The sequence below is a fragment of the Haematobia irritans genome, chromosome 2 (assembly GCF_050003625.1).
Source record: "Haematobia irritans isolate KBUSLIRL chromosome 2, ASM5000362v1, whole genome shotgun sequence".
Lineage (NCBI taxonomy): Eukaryota > Metazoa > Arthropoda > Insecta > Diptera > Muscidae > Haematobia > Haematobia irritans.
Window position 1 is genome coordinate 160935810 of NC_134398.1, and position 21630 is coordinate 160957439.

Below are 21630 nucleotides of genomic sequence, written 5' to 3' on the forward strand. Positions count from 1 at the left end.
TAGAAATCTTCTAATTCATTATATTTTCTTTTAATTCTTCATGTACACATTTTGTTTTTGCAACAGTCAAGTGCTTCTTCGGAATTGTTGTTCATACTTGAATTTCTCCAATAACAAAAGTATAAATAAATCAACAACATATATACTGTACCAAAGAATATCAAATTCGATTTCAAAGAATACAAAAAGCCCATATATTATTTTTATACCCATAGATTTAAAATCTTATACGTTTGTATGACTTTGTATGAATATTATGGAATTTTTTCTATTGGATTACTTTCCATTTTTATTGTATTCTCGTACCATACGGAGATATATAACCTCACTGAAAGTGTATAGCATACGCATGAACACAAACCAAGAAAATTGTTCCCAAGCTTTCTACGAATTGTATATAACATCCTAAGTACAAAAAAGAAGCAAATTCAAGTGAATTTGACAGATGGACCACGGCAAACGTACAAACGAAAAGAGAGAACATTTTTCCAGTGAAAATTCGTTTATTTCATTTCTAGAAAAATAACAGGCACAACAACTTTGAGACCGAGATGTTGGTTGTTGGTACTGGAACGAACTTCACAGAGTTGTTATATAAATTCCCTGAATTCAACAAAGAATTTTGTACTCCTCCGTTATTTCTAGGAATTATTTTCCTTAATGGTTACTCTGGTTGTGTGAGATGCAATATCTTTTTTTTATTTTTCCCAACATCGTTGGTATACACTAGAAAAAAATTTCGTTTCCATCCATGAAAAAATATCCCCAAGTGCACGTAGGGAAGGAATATGATCACCCTGAATAAGTTTCAAGAGTAAAAAGTTATTTTTGAATTTTGGCGAAAGCATATAAACAATTTCCGAGAAAATAACATGGTTGCCACAAGCATGTTTGAAGTGATCATATTCCTTCTCTGGGTGTGTCAAAAAATTTTGCTAGAAATTGGCAACAATTCTACAGGCAAATATACACAGAATTTGTTGAATGAAATAATTCAATTACATTTTTAATCAAAACAAAAATCAGTCGCATTATTTAATTGAACCATTTACATTTTTAATTAGATCGATTACTTTATTAATTGGCGTCGTGATTGATGTAATCATTTAAGTAATAGAAGCAATTTTATTTAAAAATGTGATATAATCATAGTTTTGGTTTCGATATGTGGAACAAATGCAAAACAGAACCCGAAAAAATATCAGCTATAGTTTATGTATGGATGCCCATTTACTAAAGTTAAAGAAGTTTATAAAAATGCATTTTAGCGCTCACCAATATTGAAAATATTTATAGCTTATTTCCATTAAAGCCTCTACTTTAAAATAACATCGAGAAATAAATCAAAAGCTAGTGGGGAAATATAGTTTGGTGTCGTTTTCGAATGTCCTCCTAAGTGTACATCGGTAGACAAAGGGGTTAAGGGTTAGGCCAGTATTAAGTTGGTATTATCGCGCTAAATTGGCCATTTTTTTACATTTCCTTAATTAAAAGATTTAGTTTTGATTTTAGAGGCTAAACTCGAACTTAATCGCTAAAATCGCAATTTTTTCACTATTACTTTTCTTTAGAAATCCATTTTAAACAACATAAACTTTATAACAAGTTGCTTTGTGCTATTCAAGTTATATTAAAATTTGCATCAAAGGGGTAAAATTTTATACTATTTTACTGGTTTATTATTGTTTTTAGCGGCTAAACTCGAACTTAGTACTCACCTTTTCTGGAAAAATGGCGTACATTGAGTTTGAATATCGAATTTTAAGTTGTGGCTAACAGTTTTATACAGTCAAACCTCACAAACTTGGACACTCTGAAAACCGGACACCTCCCAAACATGGACAATTGTCTAGGCACGTTTGCTATATTAACACATTAAAATTAACCTCTCAAACCTGGACACCTCTTGAAGGTGGACAAAATTTAGGCGACCGTTGGTGTCCACCTTTCAGAGGTCTCACTATACAAAACATTGGCAACGCTGGTTCAATCTACATTGCCCCTGAGTTTTATATAAAATCCCCAGAAGGTCGTCCAGAATGAACGGTGCGTTAAATAGGTATATCAGTGTCGCTTCTTGGCTCCGTATCAATACCAAAATAATTTAAGTAAAGACAGATTCTTTTTTTTTTAGTGCAAATTGCATCTGGTAGTTTGATGTCCTTTACCATTTTTTCATAACAGTTTCTTTATTTTTAATAGTTGTGCCATCTTAGCGCTAATATAAAAACACAAGTTCGTCATACATTTAACAATATCGTCATTTTTAAAATCTGCCCATTCCTCTTTTACAACTATTCACAGACGTAGTATCTACATACCAATTTGTTTGTATTCATAATGAAATAATTGCGATTTCGAATTTAATTTCTTAGAAAAAATGCCGACATTCTAATTAATGCAAAAATCTTGTTTGTTTTCTTTTAATTGCAGATTACATTTTCTAATACTTTGGAGAAAGGAGGATACGGATTTTGAATGTGGAGAGATCGGGGAATGTAACAATAGAAAGACCACCTTATTGTTGTGAACACAAATGATGAGATATTTTTCCAATTGAATTGAAAATCAACGCAGGCGTTACAAATCATCTCAAGATTAATGGGAAAAATAAACAATAATATACGCGTTCATTGTTATCTTTGAGCGCACTCTCTCTCACTCTATTTCTCTCTTTCTGTGGGTGCTGTTACAAAACACCTTAGCGCATACACGCAAACATTCAATTCAGATGGGTCACCGTTTTAGTAAAACAGCTGCAAACAATATTGCAACAACAGCTGGCCAACAACCTATGGCACAAACAGAATTAAGCAATCAAACACCAACAACAACAATAAATACAAGCCAACAACATCAACCACTTACATTGGCCACAACAACTACTCAGAGAATACCTATACCTGGTGTTGTGGCATCTACGAACAGTAGTAATAGTAGTAGCGGTGGTTGTAATAACAACATCAACAGTAATTTTCTTGGTCCAACCATAAATTTACAAATCCAAGAGAGTCCTTCGGGCATTCAGTCACAGGCAACTGGTATTATAGGTAGTAGTAGTGGTGCTACTATTACCTGTATACCCAACACATCAACTACAAACTTAGCTCCTGGCATTTTGTCACCGCAGTCCTCATCGAGTAACAGTCTAACATCGGTCAATAATTTATCGTGCGGCCGTCAGATAATCATTAAAATTCAATTGGCCAAAATGGAAAACGGAAATGATATATCAAGTACGACATCTACATCGCCAGAGGCGCATAACCACCACCACCAACGACAGGATGTTTCCCTGGAAGCCTTAACAGCTGATTGTAATCTAAATTCATCGGAATTGATGGCAGCTAATACAACAACATCATCTGTCAGTAGTAGTAGTAGTACTGTTGGTGCACAAATTTTAAATGTTACATTGAACAGTAATGGTCATAGCAATAGCATTATGACGAATGGATCAACTACAATAGCGACAACACCTCCAACCACAACAAGAACTGCTGGCAGTTCTACATTGTCAATGACTGTTCCTACAACAAATAATAATTATTTAAATCCTAGTGCAGCTAATAATAGTGCAAATTGTACAACAATGGCCGCGTCGTCATCGTCAATGGATGCCCTAAGAGAACGGCTGGGACGTTTAGATACTCTACAATTTAACAATGAAATTGTCGATCAAAATATTGGTGATATTGTTGAATACTGTGAAGTGTTAGAAGACCAAATTCAGCCAACGACGACTAGTACAGCCCAGATGCTATCATTAACTGAAGGTGAGTGCAATACATGAAGTATTTGTGAGGGTGTCTAAATTGGAATGCAATAAAAAATTCTAACTGTTCTTTGAATATTTCTAAAATCTCTAAGTTCTACCTCTCCCCCACTCTCGCTCTCTCTCACTATGTGATAGTGGCTCAAAAAACCTTGTTTCGCATATGTATTTGTGTGAACCAAAGACCAATTGGTAGCCTTTACGTTTGGCGATTTTATAACAAAAGTAGAGATCAATGTGTTCGTCAAAAACCAAACCAAGCTAATTAAAGATAAGAAGTTTTTCATTGTTCATTCATAGCGGAAAAATGATTTGGCTATCACTGCTAATGTTTTTTTACACACGTACAGGCATATTCGCTACGATTGCGTTTACACTTTTATATAAAACATCAGTATCACGGAGTTGACTCTGAATAATTTGAAGACAGCATACGTTAGGGATGCCGTTGTTTGAAAAGAATAGCGTGATGGTACAAATCATGTCTGTCTGTTCAGCCCGTTAGGTATTGCCATAATTTCGATTTATACACGTACAAACTCCACGATTTTCGATATTTTAAACTACTTTTTATAAAACAATTGAAATCTAATTAAAGTGGATTTTGGACGTGTAATGTGAATACTGCATTAGTTAATGGAAATTTTGGATTCCCCAAAATCCATTTTTGGCCATATATAGACCATAGAATAGGTATTCAGTATTGATGTTTTGCTTAAAAAGAATAGTGATAATTACATATATAAGAAAATTTCGACTAGCATGATAGTAAAATAGCAAAAATGATAGTCATATAATTGGAAACATTTATATGTAACAATTTCTCTCTCTCTCTCTCTCATTATGAAGCAATTTTGAAGCCTACAGCAGAGTTTTATTAGTTATTTTAGCAAACACTGAAGGCTTCCTCTCATAGAGCCGATAATACGTTAGCATTTCGCGTTGGAATTTTCGCGGTTACTTTATCAAAATAGTTTAATTGAAAGCAGATGATTTAGCTCAATTGATGCGCACTTTCTATTCAAAGAAATTTCTTTGAGTGTAATCTTTTGAATATATACCTAAGATTCCCAATTTTGCTAAGATTTTTAGCCACAGCTAATTCTAACTATGACTTCTATGAATTCTACTTGGGAAAATAGCCTTGTATGTTTTCACAGAACACAGTCATCAACTTGAGTATGGACTAATCATACTTAGGAAAATCCAACCTCATCACGGATATTGAATTCATAGAAAAGGGATGAACAAGAAAAATATGTCTTTAATTGGAATTTAATTTACAACACAGGTAATGGAATTGATATTTGACAAGAGCAACACCACTTTTTTTTGAATTTTTTGATGGACCCTATTAACCTTTAATCCATATTTAAGATTTCTTCTTAATTTTCAGTTGATGTATATCAGTATAGGTATATACATATCTTCATCGCCAATTATCGATTTCAATTGCAATAGAGTTTCTCCAGAAAAGATTTCAAATATAGACATCGGTCAGGTAAAACCCAAGAACAAAAATCTAGATTTCAGTAAGTTGCAAAAATGGATATTCACCTTTAAATTCAGAAATTAAATTTGATGGGTAAACAATTGTGCGTTGATGTAATTATAATCGTGGAAAGGCCTCTGGTGGAGATGGCATAGCCCCCTCCAGAAAAATATTAACCCCCTCCTAGAATTTGAAAACCTACGTACGATTTTCTATTTTATATTGTTACTGTAGTATAGATAAAGGGGCTATAGCTGGCTAAAGTTGTCTAGATACGGCAATGGTTGTATTGGTTCATTAGTCCAATTAGCATCAGTAAGATCAATGTTGTAGTATTGTTTGTGTTTTCAGCAGGCCAATACTGCTGGAATTCTGATTTTATTACTGACTTAATCTTTTAAGTGTAAGTCTGCCTGCAATGGACAACATCTTTGATAAAAAATTGAGACAAAACATATACTGACAAAAGTAAATATGAATGCAATTTCTGTAAGATCAACTTAAGCTTTGCTATTGCAAGACAAATTTCGTAGAAAATCACTCTGATTCCTAAAAAGATCTCCATCTTTTTTTGAAACCACTGAAATGAGTCCATTGCTAACTATTTCCCAATTTTCTTACCATTTTCTAGAGCCCGAAGTCGAGGTAAATGTTTGCTGTCGTCGTAAATCGAAATCCTTAGCAGCGAATGGCGGTGCTTCAAGTTCGGCGATGAAACGCCGATGTCGTAAATGTAGTTGTCGTGATGCATTTCGACGGATATTGGATCCTTCACTATCAAGATCGTCGAACAAGGCGCAGAAGCAACAACAACAGCAGCAACAACAACAACTATTGGAGCGTGAGCGTAAAGAACAAAAATATAATAATCGTACGCTAGAACGACATTCCGTACCCAATGTACCAACAACAAGTAATCGTTTAGTAAATGCATTACAAATGCAACGTAACTCTATGCATTCCTCCCCGCTAGCAGCAACATCATCGAGGCCATCGTTTGTAGTCTCGAACCCATCATCAAATGCAATTTCGTCTCCCTCAAATGCAGGAAGAACTACTATTTGGAGTTCGCCTAATGGAGCCGCAAGCACCGCAACAACAACAACAAGCAGTAATGATGTTATAATCCCGCTAACAACCACCCAACCACAAGTTGTTGTGGTCCAATGTGCGATTGTAAATTCATCTGGTGCTACAACCACCAATACCACAATAACCTCCACCAGTCACCACCAGCAATCACATAATCCCAATAGCCTAATTGAAATTCAGTCCAATAGTAACAATAATAACAACAACAGCATTATATCAATAAGTCATAATCGCAACAATGATATTACAATACCAAAAGTTTCCCATGCTTCATTACTATCATCAACATCCTCCCCATCATCGGCACCTTCACAATTATCTGTAGAGGTAACTGTTAATCCTATTGTTCATTCACAAGTGGATTTTGTACATTATTTGGTGCCCGATTTGGAACGCATCACAAGCTCTAGTTTCTATTGGGGTAAAATGGATCGTTATGAGGCAGAACGTTTACTAGAAGACAAACCCGAAGGTACATTTTTGTTACGCGATTCAGCTCAGGAAGAGTTTCTATTTTCGGTGACATTCAGGAAATATGGTCGATCATTGCATGCAAGAATTGAACAAAGTGGTCATCGTTTTAGGTGAGTTGTTATTTCATAGATTTTTTTTGGTTTCTATCAACAATAAAACAACAATAAAATCTATTTTAAAATTTGTTAGCACACTGAAAGAAAAACGTAAACCACTTCGTTTCTTAGGAAATCCGGAATTAATTTATAAAATCATTGTAAAAAGACTGCAAAAAACAACAATCGTTGTCTACTGTTATATTTTTTGTAATTCATGGTCTAGCCATGAATTGAAATGTTAACGAAAGGATTTTGATCTCTCTAAAATTCATAAACACTCCCAGATCTCTCATAGTCTTAGAACCTCCTTAATGCTAACAGCAAACATTTTTCTTTTTTTTTTACTTTTATGTCTTAACTTCAGAAAAATCTAGATTTTTGAACAAATACAAGACGTAGTTTTAATATATTGCTCTTATTCCTCTATGATAGCTCCAAGATTAGCTTTTTTGTTTGCTTCAACTAAACTGAAAAATGTTTTTCGATAATGGAGTTAAAAAAATATTAAAAAATGTTTTATTTTCAGCAAGCAACGAATGCTTTCCCATTTTCCGCAGATATTTTGCTGTTTAAAAGAGAAAAACATACATTTTTGTTAAAATAGTAAACTAACTAAAATAGTAATCTAACTGGTTCAGCAAACTCAACTGCTGAAAAAATTAAAAACATTAAAATAGACAAAAACTGCTGCAATGACTAACTTGTTTATTGGTGTTAATGATTTTTTCCATTTTAAGTTAAATCTTAGGTTACACTCATAGAAAAAAAGACTGATGTTAATAGCAAACACTGCCTGCTATATTTCAGCAGACTTTGTTAGTAGAAACAGCAGAAAAGTCTGCTAAAACAGCAAAAAGTCTGCTGAAAAAGGGAAAGCTGTCACTGTTTGCTGAAATAGCAAATATTGTCTGCTATTTTTTAAGCTCGATTACATTAAAACATGTTTTAGTTAGGCTGAAACAAATAAAAATGTTAACTTATTGACTATCGTAACACAAAACAATATTTTATGAATATCTATAGAATTTGCCCAAAAATCGGAATATTTATCAAATTGAGGCAAAATGTTTGCTGATCGTATTTAGGAGCTTTTAAGTATATTACAGTGCAAAAATATACCAAAAACTACTTGTGGTTCTTAAATATGCTTTGGGGAAATTTATAACCTAAAAAAGTTATAATTTGTTATTCGTTAGACCCTGAAGTACAAAAATATAACAGCAGACATCGACTGCTGATTTTAACAGAATTTTATATATGAGTGTATATGAAAATTTTTGGAACCCCAAATATCGCCCATTTTTTTCTTCCGGCTTTGTTTATTTCTTTTAAATTTACAATTTTGCAAACTGTTTTTGTCATTCCACCGTTTTCGTAGCAGGGTTGCCAAGCAGCTTAAACAACAGTTGCTACAGATTAGTTACAGAATGAAACGATCGTTAGTGCAAACACGTTTTTTCGTAGACAAAGTAAACGATGCGATTATCATGAAGAAATACAGAATCCCACTACTGGTCTAAAAAAGCCTGATTTTACTTCAAATAAAAACTGACAAAGGTTTTTTGTTCAGGGCAAAAGCTATTCCTACTATTATAGTGTGATATTTTTTATTCAGTGATGTTTTTCAAGAATTTTTAGCGAATATGATTGCTATATCAGCAGAAAAAAATGTCTGCTGTTTTTAATGTTTGTTTCTGCTTTTCCTTTTTCAGCAGACAAAAACTGCTTGTTTAGCAAAGATTTTTACTGTTATGATTACAAAACTTGAAAATGTTTTGATTTTTTTGTGTGTCTACTAACAAAATTTCTTTTTTATTATTTTATTATCTATTATCTTTTAAAACTAATAAGTTCTCTCCTCTCTTCTATGTTACAGCTTTGATTGCCATGATCCATGCGTATATACAGCACCCACGGTCACCGGTCTCTTGGAACATTACAAAGATCCCGCTTGCGTTATGTTCTTTGAACCAATGTTAACCATACCATTGCATCGTAAGAATTGTTTCTCACTACAGCAATTATGTCGTGCAACTATTGTCTCCCATACAACATACGATGGTATTAATGAACTCGAATTACCAGCACGCCTAAAATCCTATTTAAAAGAATATCATTATAAACAAAAGTTACGTGTGAAATCAAATGAATTCACATACAATCCAACAACGGCTAACTGTAAATAGTGTATGGAAATGACGGCGAATATTAGCCGTGAACATCAGGAGATATTGCCAATAACAACCTATCACAAGGCATACCACGTTTCACGCTATCAATATGAGCGTGATACATATCATCAACGTTTTCTCAAATGGTATGATGAGAAAATTCGTACGCTTGAACAGCATCAAAAGAAACTGCATAGAAATAAATGTGTGATTTTTTAAAAAGAAATCACTTCATATATAAGAGAGATGTAAATGTAAATGAAAGTAACAAAACAATGCTTATATTGTTATTTTTTGAGTTATCAAATATCTAATTTGTAGATTAGTTTAGTTATTTATATTATATACATTATATATTTTTGTTTGTTAATATCAATAATGGATTAACAAAACCAAAAACAAAAATTACATAGACAGACAATCCCAGTGAATACTATAAAAACATTGCATATATATATTTATAAAAAAATATATATATAAGATCAAAATAAATCCAGAAAATAAATTGTTTATAAATGACATTAAATAACTTTAAAGTCAAAATATATGTATAAATATATATTTTTTTGGATATATATGAATATTTAACTTTTTTGCTGTATGTATTAAAAATGCAATTAGTTATAAATGTGTAGTTTTATTACATATCTATTCTATGTATGTATAATAATGTCTATAGTAATTAGTTTAAAAAACTAAAAGAATAATTTAATGAAATTTAATATTGCTTTCATAATTATAAAGTCTATAATTTAATTGAATATGAACGTGTTGGACCCTTGCGCTAAGAAAAGCCATCAATATATTTGGTAAAGATTTTGACCATATTCATTAACAATTTGCCTTAAGATTTTTCAATATGTCCTCTATAGAGGTGTGCACGTGACACGAAATTGTCGTGACTCACGACTCACGCGTGAGTCACGCTCATGGCAACGGCGTTCCCGCTCACCAACATAAAACGCTTAAGAGTTAAATTCATTTACAATTTTAGTGACACCTGAGATGTTAAGAATTTAATAAAGCTGTCGATTTTAATAATGCTCATGTTTTCAGACACGTCGCTAAGGTAAATTAGCCATAAAATTATTCGTGAATCACGACATTTCTCGTGAGTCACGATATTTTTCGTGAGTCACGGTATTTTTAGTAAGTTGCGACATTTTCGTGCGTGAATGTGCGTGAGTACAAATTTTCTTTTCGTGAGTGTGCGTGAGTCCTATCACACAATATCGTGCCTGAGTACGTTTTTTTCGTCGTGAGTGTGCGTGAGTAAACTATTACTCATGTGCATACCTCTAGTCTTCTACTTACACAGAAAAAAATTCATGAAAATTTTTCCAATTAAAGACTTAATTGAGTTTTAACAAAATATTCAATTAAAAATTTAATTTATTTAACAATTTTTTAATTGAAACAAAAATCAATCACAAAACTTAATTTTTTAATTGGATCAATTAATTGGATTAATGTGATTGAAGACATTTAAATTAATAATTAATTAAATTAATTATAATTTAGGTAATCATTAATTAATTAAAATTAATTAATTAATTTCGTGATTGAACACAAAAAATATTTTTTTGGTGTTTTCAAAAAAAAGGCCGTTATATGGATACACAGAAAAAAATCACGCATATTTTTTCATGATATTATGCATCCAATTTGGTTTTTAATCAATTACAAAAATCGATCACCTAACTCAATTAAATTTTTAATTTACATGAATATTTATCGTATCAAATATTTATACCCTTCACCACTACTGTAGTACAGGGTATAATAAGTTTGTGCATTTGTATGTAACGCCAAGAAAGAAAAGTCTGAGACCCATCGTTTAGTATACCGATCGTCTTAGAATTAAATTCTGAGTCGATTTAGCGATGTCCGTCTGTCTGTCTGTCTGTTGATGTATTTTTGTGTGCAAAGTACAGCTCGCAGTTTTAGTCCGATTGTCCTAAAATTTGGTATAGGGTCCTGTTTCGGCTCAAAGACGATCCCTATTGATTTTCGGTTCAGATTTAGATATAGCTGCCATATATATTTTTCACCGATCTGGTCATAATTGGCGTGTATATCAACCGATCTTCTTCAAATTCCGTACATCCGAATATTTTATGAGTCTCGAAAAACTTGCAAAATATCATCCAAATCGGTTCGGCTATATCTAAAATATAGCTTTCGCCCGATTTACACTCATTTGGCCACAGGGGCCAATTTTTTGCCCCGATTTAGTTGAAATTTTGCACAGGGAGTAGAATTAGCATTATAGCTATGCGTGCCAAATTTGGTTGAAATCGGTTCTGATTTAGATATAGCTCCCACGTATAGCTTTCGCCCGATTTACACTCATATGACCACAGAGGCCAATTTTTTGCTCCGATTTAGTTGAAATTTTGCACAGGGAGTAGAATTAGCATTGTTGCTATGCGTGCCAAATTAGGTTAAAATCGGTTCAGATTTAGATATAGCTCCCATATATATGTTTTTCTGATTTGGACAAAAATTGTCAAACTACCAACATTTTCCTTGTAAAATCGCCACTGCTTAGTCGAAAAGTTGTAAAAATTACTCTAATTTTCCTAAACTTCTAATACATATATATCGAGCAATAAATCATAAATAAACTTTTGCGAAGTTTCCTTAAAATTGCTTCAGATTTCAATGTTTCCCATATTTTTTTTTACTAACATTGTGTTCCACCCTAGTCCATTAGACTTAAATTTTGAGTCTATAGATTTTGTAGAGTCTATCAAATTCTGTCCAGATCGAGTGATATTTAAATGTATGTATTTGGGATAAAGCTTTATATATAGCCCCAACACATTTGACGGATATAATATGGTATCGAATATTTAGATCTACAAAGTGGTGCAGGGTATAATATAGTCGGCCCCGCCTGACTTTAGACCTTCCTTACTTGTTTTTTAATTACAAATGATTTTTTTTGTCAATCAAACTTTTATTGGCATATTAATTATTTATTACTCAATTTAGTTTTTTACTGAGTAGAGTGATTGATAATCGATCCTTTTCATAATTAACGACCATTTTCACGTAGCTCCTTTGGGCTTTAACAATCAGTTAACAATAAGTTGAATTTTTCGGAATTTAAGTTCCTAACATGCATATGACTATATTAACAGAATGAAATATATAGATTTAAATGTTCCAGGAATATATTTTTCCACTTCACCAAATGGTATCTCAAACAGAAAGTGATACCATTTGAATAACGACTTCCAAAATCATGAAACAAATTTTTAATGGTATTGTAATGATACCATGTGGAATAACAAATACAAGGCGATATTGATGGTTTTTCTAGTAGAGTAGTATCTATGGAAAGAGAAGCGAAGCCAGGAAATTTAGATTTGTAGCTATTACTTCTTGAAAAACCAATACAGTAAAATTGGTTTTAAATTCTCTCTGGCAGCAGAGAATATTTATCTAACACAAATTGGGGCTAAAAACTACATAATATTTAGAAAATCGAAAAAATCGATATCCAAATATGGGCTGAAAAATATGAAAAAACAATAAAAAAAATCCTCTGAAACAAACAAAGTAGTCTACGTTTTCAGAAGCTGCTTTACTCATAGAAAAAAGTCTACCGAAAAGAGCATTTTTATACACTCATAGAAAAAACTCCAGTCGATGTATGCTGTTATATTTTTGTACTTCAGGGTCTAACGAACAACAAATTATAAAATTTTTAGGTTATCAATTTTTCCCCAAAGCATAGTTAAGAATATTCAGATTTTTGGGCAAATTCTATATTCATAAAATATTGTTTTAATTTTATGAATGTAGAATTCTAGAATTGATAAAAATTTGACGTAAATCAGCATATTTTATTTATGAAATAGGCAACACTTTTTTAGACGAGGCAGCAGCAGTTCCTTTGCTGTTTTAGCAAACGAGACATTTTTCTCTTTTTCCATATACAAAAGCTACTGAAACAACCAAATTTGTTTCTATTGTTACTTAGCTTTTCTTTTGAGTGCAACTGAATGTGCGGTAATAGGGGTTTATAAATTGCTAGTTTTTTTGCCAGCAAAAAACTATTGAATAGGAAAACAATCTGCTGATGGGGTTTGTTGAAAATAATGTTTTTATATGAGTGTTACCAAATATTTCCTTTTCCTTTCCGGTCCTAGACAATGTTCATATTAAATTTTAATTAATTTTCACTGCACATCTAAGCATTTATTATTTATTTTTTTTTTTTCGAGTTCCTTTTTCCTTCTATTTGCAAAACCTATATATTATTTATTGTTTTATGTTGTATATACATACAACAAATTTATTACATGCACAAAATTGTAAATAATTTGAATATTTTTCTTTAACTATTTATAATAAAAAATTAACTATTTATTTATATCTGTAATTAGATTTACATAACCTTAACAATATTCTTATAACATAGTATTTGTAGATGGTTGGTGTTAAATATACAATAATAATAATATTAATTCTTTTAGCATATATACATATATTTAAGGTTTTTTTTGGTTGAATATTTTTTTCTCTGAATAATAATCTATAATAGATTTATTTCTACATTGTGTTGTGTATTTAATTTTTTTCTACCAGTAACATTTACCTAATGCTTAAATAATACATATCCAATTAAAGTTTGATAATAATTTAATTATGTACTATTGATTGCAAACTAATATATTACATGGATAAATTATAAAGCATAATAATTGCATAATTGCTAATATACTACTGTATTTGCATACGTACAACAATTACTATTGACATAGTTAAAAAAAAATATTACCAGAATTTAAAATAAAAATAAATACATAGCATCATGTTTACTAGAGAAAGCAAACAAAAATCAAATACAATTTCAATTGTTTCATTTACTGTGCATTCGATGTAGACTCTAAGAATGGTTTACTGATGGAAGAGCAGTCATTGTAGTTGTTTCAACTGACATATGATAGTAGAATCAGCCAACAGTCTGATATTCACAATTTCGCAATTTCGAAACAATGATTTGATACTATTTTTTTTTTTTAATTCAATGAGAACTAATGATGATTACTTGGTACCAATTTCAAATAAGATTAGTTAATAAATATGTATAATATGGTCATAATTGTGGAACTATTACAAAAACGGTCATGGGTTCAATCTCAGCTTCAGCCGAACTCCATCCAGAATCGTATGTAACCTCCAGTGTGTATTGCGTACAAAGTTCTACTATAGACTATCGAATTACTTGGGTTGTGGTTGCTGTTGCCTGCGGCGAGGTATCTTAAAACATCTTAGGTTAGGTTAGGTGACAGCCCGATGTATCAGGCTCACTTAGACTATTCAGTCCATTGTGATACCACATTGGTGAACTTCTCTCTTATCACTGAGTGCTGCCCGATTCCATGTTAAGCTCAATGACAAGCTTTGAAACACTCAGAAATGTCACCAGCATTACTGAGGTGGAATAATCCACCGCAGAAACATTTTTTGGTGTTCGGTCGAAGCATGAATCGAACCCACGACCTTGTGTATGCAAGGCGGGCATGCTAACCATTGCACCACGGTGGCTCCCAAAAACATCTTAACATTCACATCCAAGTTGTAATTTAGTCCATTCAACTCATATATGAAGCACTTTAGTCCTTGATCGGTTTATACAAAGGAGTCTATACACACAAAAAATTTGCACGACAATTTTTCCAATTAAAATTTTAATTGAGTTTTAAAAAATATTCAATTAAAAATTTAATTGATTCAACAAATTTTTTAATTGAAACAATAATCAATCACAAAAATAATAGTATCAATTAATTTTTTAATTGGATTAATTAACTTTTTAATTGACCTTCAATTAATTTTTTAATTGATACTATCATTTCTGTGATTGAAGACATTTCAATTAAAAATTAATTGGATCAATTAATTTCGTGATTGAATCAGAAAAAAATTTTTTTTGTGTGTATGTAATTATGAACCAATATTGACCATTTTTTCATGTTTGTTAGATGTTATGTACCAAATTTCAACCAGACGGGAGGAAAATTGCTTCTCCCGGAGACTCAAGAACATAAATCTGGGAATCGGTTTATATGAGGGTTATATAATTACGAAACGATATGGACCAATTTTTTAGAAAGCATATACTACATCACAGAACTCAAGAAAGCATATTGTGACATAACGTACCAAAATTCAACAGGATCGTGTGAAATTTGCTCCTTCGAGAGGATCCAGAAGTCACATCTGGGTATCGATTTATATTTAAGCTATATAATGAAGGACCAATTTGGACCAGTTTTTTTCATGATTGTTGAAAAAAATATCACGTACCAAATATCAAACGGATCGAGTGAAGTTTGCGCTTTCATGAGTCTCCAGCCACTCGTGTCAAGTTTCAAGCCGATACCTTGTTTCATTCGGATGTTAGCGTGATTTCAACACACGAACAAACACGGCTAGATCTAGTCACAATGGACTGAATAGTCTACCACTCCACTTTAACATTAACCTAAGAATATCATGCATGTTCTGTGTCTCACCGCACTGTACACCACACTATACACATTCTTCACACCTCATGAAAAGTTAGTTATTCTGATTCATACGTGAGAACGCATTTTTCGGACTTCTGATACTAAAAATGAAAACATTAGATTTGTTTCTGCAATGGATTTTATTTGCAGACAGAAACTATAAACTACCTATTTTGTCGGTAAAATTACAATACAATGGAATAAAAAGTGAAAACAAACCCTAAACATATACACCAGTTGGAAGAATTTTTTTTTAATTTTAGATGTTAATTTAAAATCGTATTTCGTGCAATATGCAAGTGATTTTGCTTAATAAAATGTCCAAAAGTTGTAAAAAAAACACATTAAAGTTTCAGAATCTGTTATTTATTAGTGTTAAAAATCTTCTGACTTTGCATACGATAGCTGTACACTTGGCCCACACAGAAAAAATGTTCATGTACATTTTTCAGGTTTGTGACGGTATGAAGTGTAGTCCAGAACACCCCTTAAGTGTGACACCTCACAAAAGCAATACACGTATGTGCCAGAACAGGCACGTATATACATATATTTTATGGGATCCCAACAAACACAAGGATGAGCATTTTTCATAGGTAACGCCATATCAACTTGATAGTGAATCCCATTTTCAACATTAAATCAAATGGTCTTGGAAATTGCTTGCTTTCAAAATTTTTTCCAATTGGTTTGAAGCATTAAAATGAGATTTAGTTGGAAAAGTTGTTGCTAATATGTTGAGAAATTGTTGCTAACGTGTTGAACGCTACTGTTGAGGGTATTGTCTGTTTTTTGTTGAGAACGAGATTTTCTCAACAATTTCTCAAATTGAATTCTAATATAATTCTTTGAAAAAATGTTTGAAAGCGTATTGAATATAAGCATTTCTCCAATGCTTGTGTTTATTGGGATCTTACAAACGGATAATAAATATAACGGGTTGCCACCATTCCTAACATAAATGTTATTGAAGGCTCAACATAAATTCGTATCAGCAGACATTTTCAGCAATCTACAGGCTAATTCGCAATATTTATGCCGTTCCAAGCATGAAGATTTTTAGCTGATTTAGCATGAAATAAACTGCTACAGCTGTTTGGTGTTTATAACAGTTTTATTCTCAGAGTGTGGTGTAGGCATTTAATCGGTTCCTTTAAATTGTTTGGTATTTTCTATTATAATGTATTATCGAACCGTTCTTAAATCTCCATTATAGAGTGCTGTCTTTGCATTTTGATTGATATATAATAAATATAAAACTAAAACATATAATAATTCAAACCTCGTAGAATGATCGTTAACACAACAACCAATTTTATAAAGAGGGTGTATAATATAAGCGATGTGAGATTCCAACAAGAAAACGAGAAGAAGATACGTACCATACTAAGGATGAACGATTTCCCAAACAATACAATCTCAGACTTAATAAGAAGAGCTACAGATAACAGAAATAAATAATATATTAATATATATTTGTCTTTTACTTTGGTTAATTTGTGTTAAATTTTCTTCTTTTGTTAAAGTTAATTCACTGAAGACGAACAACGATGGTGTTCGAAATATTGGAAAGAAAATAAAAATAAAACACTATAAAAAACTAAGATTTTATATTGTTTTATTACAACATGACCTCAAGCCTTACAAACTCTACAAATTATTGCACTAAAAGGTCAACTATACAACAACTACAACATATAATAAATATAATAATTTGAAAGTGTATTGAATTCACATGATTTTCATGCTTTTGGCATGTACTGTATGGTGTTATTTTCATCTGCGCTGTAGACATTGCTTTAGCAAACGGCGTTGTTTTTTCAATGCATCGGCACCGGAATCGTTACAACGGCCAAAGAGAAATGTCAAAAACAAGAAAAACAGATAGAAGGAAATGTGAAGTGAAAATTCTTGATCGCGCGTATATTTACATGAAAATTTCAATATTAATTTAATTTAAGAGGAATACATTGATTTGCAAAGTGAAATATGAGTGCCAAAGAATCGAAAATTCATGTGAAGCATTGAAACCGAGAGCTCTATACAACACAAATTAGTGTGCAAACAAAAAGTTCTTATCCGCTTGCCTACTCTGGTGTGGCTATTCGGTTGGCAGAGGTGGTAAATCTTTTGCATTTTTTGCCAAATGCCGCGCTATCTTTTGCGCTTGAGAGCAACAAAACAGAAATAAATTCTGCAAAGTGAACAAGTGAAATATAAGCAAATTCGTGGAAAATTATGGCTTCGGACGATTTTGATGTTGAACTATTCGAAACGCGCTTGGAAGGCCTCAAAGATACACAGGATGGTATACAGCAAATGTCAGCGTGGTGTTTGAAGCAGCGTGCCCATCACAAAAAAATTGTTGCCAGTTGGCTAAATGTTTTCAAAAGAGGTATGTCAACAAAGTGCTTAACAAGAATAAAATGATATGTTAGTCCTAGATTGTCTAGCGTAGTTAATTGGGAAATGTTATAGTAATATAAGGAAAATACTAAACTAAAGTACCAAAAACTTGATATGTGGATCCTTATCAAAAGTTATACATTATCAATTGTTTTAGGATTAGACATAGATTTAGCAAAAACATACACATTTTATGCTAGGAATAGTTGACTTTGAATTGTAGCATATTTTTAGGTGCGTTTTGTTTTTAATGAACCCCTTTACTTTGACTTCCGTAACTTAAGCATGAAGTTTTCATCTTTATTGTATTGATATTCAAGCCTGAATAAGATATATAGTATTGACGGTCTACTCCCAGTAAGTAGTGATAGGAACATCCGCATTTGACCATATTAATTTCTTGCTTTTTTTCGTCATCGTCCCATATAAAACAATAGCAATATGATCGCCTACAACAGGATAAGTAAATACAAAACTTTTGACTAACTGAAGCCATTGTGGAACAATACTTGTTATGATAATGGAAGTTTAGCTCTAAGTAATTTCTGTAGAAAGGGTTCGTTTGCCATACCGCGTAAAGTTATTTCCAAACATATGAGTGCCCATTTCGTATATAACGACATTTTCAATTATTTCTATTCTGATCTAAGACAACTGAAGAGTAGAATTTCAACCGACTGCAAATCTTCTTTTTCTGTTCTCATCTGTAGTGTGATGAACCAAAGGAATAAGTGGGTTTTGTGTAGTGAAAAGGACGGATCAAACTGCGTTCTACCATCCTATTTGTGAGTGGCAGATTTATGGATTAGAAACGAGATGAATTCGTCCGTTATTTCATTTCCCAATATGTTGAGATGTTATAGAAACAAAGTTTTAAGAGAGTGCGAACTGTTTCGACTGATTTTTTCACACATATTTTCATATATGGATTTACACTACGAAATATGATCTCAAATGCATATGGACTTAAACCACTCACTGTTGGCGCCCACAGAAATTTTTAAAGAATTTTACTTTTCTTCAAAACTAAATCAAGCTTCTTAAAAGTATATCACATATTGATAGAGATCTTCAAGCCATTTCATATAGTGTATAGATCATGGCGGGATTGTCGAAATAGCCACTGGAGGCATCCTTGCAAAAAATTTATATAGAAATCTACTTTACTCCAAAGCTGACCGAAGATTCTTAAAAATATTATCATATATGGATAGAGCCCTTCAAGCCTTTTCATATTGTGAATAGTGGGACAAATCAGTTCAATTGATCACGAAGACAATTTATTTATATTTTCCCTGGTGGTGAAATAAATAATCTGTCATTGGCTAGCGCAGAAGATACCTCTGGGAGCAACCGTGGTGCAATGGTTAGCATGCCCGCCTGGCATACACAAGGTCGTGGGTTCGATTTCTGCTTCGACCGAACACCAAAAAGTTTTTCAGTCGGTGGATTATCCCACCTCAGTAATACTGGAGAAATTTCTGAGGGTTTCAAAGTGGTTTCACTGCAATGTGGAACGCCGTTCGAACTCGGCTATAAAAAGGAGGTCCCTTGTCATTGAGCTTAACATGGAATCGGGCAGCACTCAGTGATAAGAGAGAAGTTCACCAATGTGGTATCACAATGGACTGAATAGGTTGTAAGAAGAATTTATCCTTTTTGAAAAAAAAACAGAATAGTTTGTGAATAAAACCGCTTATAGTAGAGATATCTACAAAAAAATTGTCTTTATAGGGCAAAATTCTTAATTACAAGATGCAATCGGTTATTTAGTACCTCTATATCGAGTAGTTTTTCGTAAGCGGTTTTGTAAAAAGAAAAATTAGCATTACTTTTCTAGTGAGATCGAAAGTAATCGGTTCTTTGGGATCGGTTTTACGATTATTTACTTACACTTTAGAACAGGTTACTTCCGTAGCAAGAATGTTATAATCTGCTCTTAAAGTTCTACCATCTATATATTTAGAAAAATCGTAGAGTTGTACCTAAAGTAGAGATTATTGTTAACATTTTTCTTCAAAAAGATCTGAATCCAAATCTGGATGCACATCTATTGCCATTTCTCTCAAGTAGCAACTCCCACACACTTTTGTAGGCCACACATTTCGCAAAATCCATGTTTGCCATCGGATAAAGCACTAAGATCTATCTCGGACAAATAAATCTGGATCCCCATCTGTTTCTATTTGTTCACAGTGATCACATCTCTCTAGAGTAGCAATGCGTCCACTTTTTTCTAAACCATATATTGAGACTCCCACACACATTTTGCAATATCCGTTTTTACCATCGGACGGGGACAAAAAGATTTATTCTTCTCATATAAATCTGGAACCACATCTATCCATTTGTCCATGGTGTCACATTTATCTTGAGGAGTAGTGCAGTTTTTACCATCGGAATATCCGTTTTTACCATCGGATAGAGCACTAAAAGATCTGTCTTTCACATACAAATCTGGAACCATATCTTTTTTCCATTTGGCCACAATGGCCTTCACTTTTTTCCAGGCCATGTATTGATACTCCCAAGCACTTTTTGCAATATCCGTTTTTACCATCGGATAGAGCACTAAAAGATCTGTCTTTCACATACAAATCTGGAACCTTATCTTTTTTCCATTTGGCCACAATGGCCTTCACTTTTTTCCAGGCCATATATTGATACTCCCAAGTACATTTTGCAATATCCGTTTTTACCGTCGGAAGGTGACTAAGAGATTTATTCTTCACAAATAAATCTGAATGCCCATATTTTTTCCATTTGGCCACAGTGGTCACGTTTCTTTCTAGGAACTGTGCATCCACTTTAATCCAGGTCATGCATTAAGACTCCCAAACACATTTTGCAATATCCGTGTTTACCTTCGGACAAAGGACTAAAAGATCTATCTTTCACATACAAAATTCAATTTGACCACAGTGGTCACATTTCTCTCGAGGAGCAGTGCCTCCACTTTTTTCCAGACCATATATTGAGACTCCCAAGCACATTTTGAAATATCCGTTTTTATGTTACCATCGGACGAGGACTAAAATATTTATTCTTCACATATAAATCTGGTTGCCCATCTTTTTCCATTTGGCCAGAGTGGTCACATTTCTCTCGAGGAGCGGTGCATCCACTTTTTTCCAGCCCATACATTAAGAATCCCAAACACATTTTGCAATATCCGTTTTTAACCAACGGATAGATCAGTAAAACATCTATCTTTCACATATAAATCTGGAACCCCGTCTTTTTCCATTTGGCCACAGTGGTCACAATTTTCTCTATTTCGCATATGGTGCATTACTGCAGAATATTTTTGGCAAACTATATACGAATCAAACTGTACCCTTTTGGCTTTTCTATATACAGTGCACTCGCGGTAACGTGGACTAATTAAAACCAAGCGATTTCACGTTAGCGAAAATTTTCCCGTTAGCGAACTTCAGCGAATTTCAGAACAAAACATAGCCATATTTGGGAGTTTTAGTCTTTTATTTTTGTTATTAGTAACATTAAAAACTTAATTTAATTTCATGAAAAAATTGAAAAAAAGAGATCGGAAAAAATATCATTGTGTATGAAATTATAAAGCAATTTAAATTAA

General features: G+C 32.7%; 2 protein-coding genes across 6 annotated transcripts in view; both read left to right on the top strand.

The window, feature by feature from the left end:
• The window catches only part of LOC142226645 (uncharacterized), a 162911-nt gene extending 150282 nt beyond the window's left edge, over positions 1–12629 (top strand). For all 3 annotated transcript variants that reach the window (XM_075296751.1, XM_075296749.1, XM_075296752.1), the window contains 3 exons: positions 2434–3776; positions 5899–6943; positions 8808–12629. In XM_075296751.1, the coding sequence (XP_075152866.1) occupies positions 2732–3776; positions 5899–6943; positions 8808–9117 (2400 nt within the window). In that variant the 5' untranslated portion in view covers positions 2434–2731 and the 3' untranslated portion in view covers positions 9118–12629. The remainder of the gene's footprint in view (positions 1–2433; positions 3777–5898; positions 6944–8807) is intronic.
• A 4874-nt stretch (positions 12630–17503) lies between these two features.
• Positions 17504–21630, top strand: part of LOC142226648 (uncharacterized) — a 73538-nt gene continuing 69411 nt past the window's right edge. For all 3 annotated transcript variants that reach the window (XR_012719718.1, XM_075296755.1, XM_075296754.1), the window contains exon 1: positions 17504–18024. Coding sequence is in view for 2 of the 3 variants with exons in the window: in XM_075296755.1 (XP_075152870.1) it covers positions 17868–18024 (157 nt within the window). In the remaining variant the exon portion in view is untranslated. The remainder of the gene's footprint in view (positions 18025–21630) is intronic.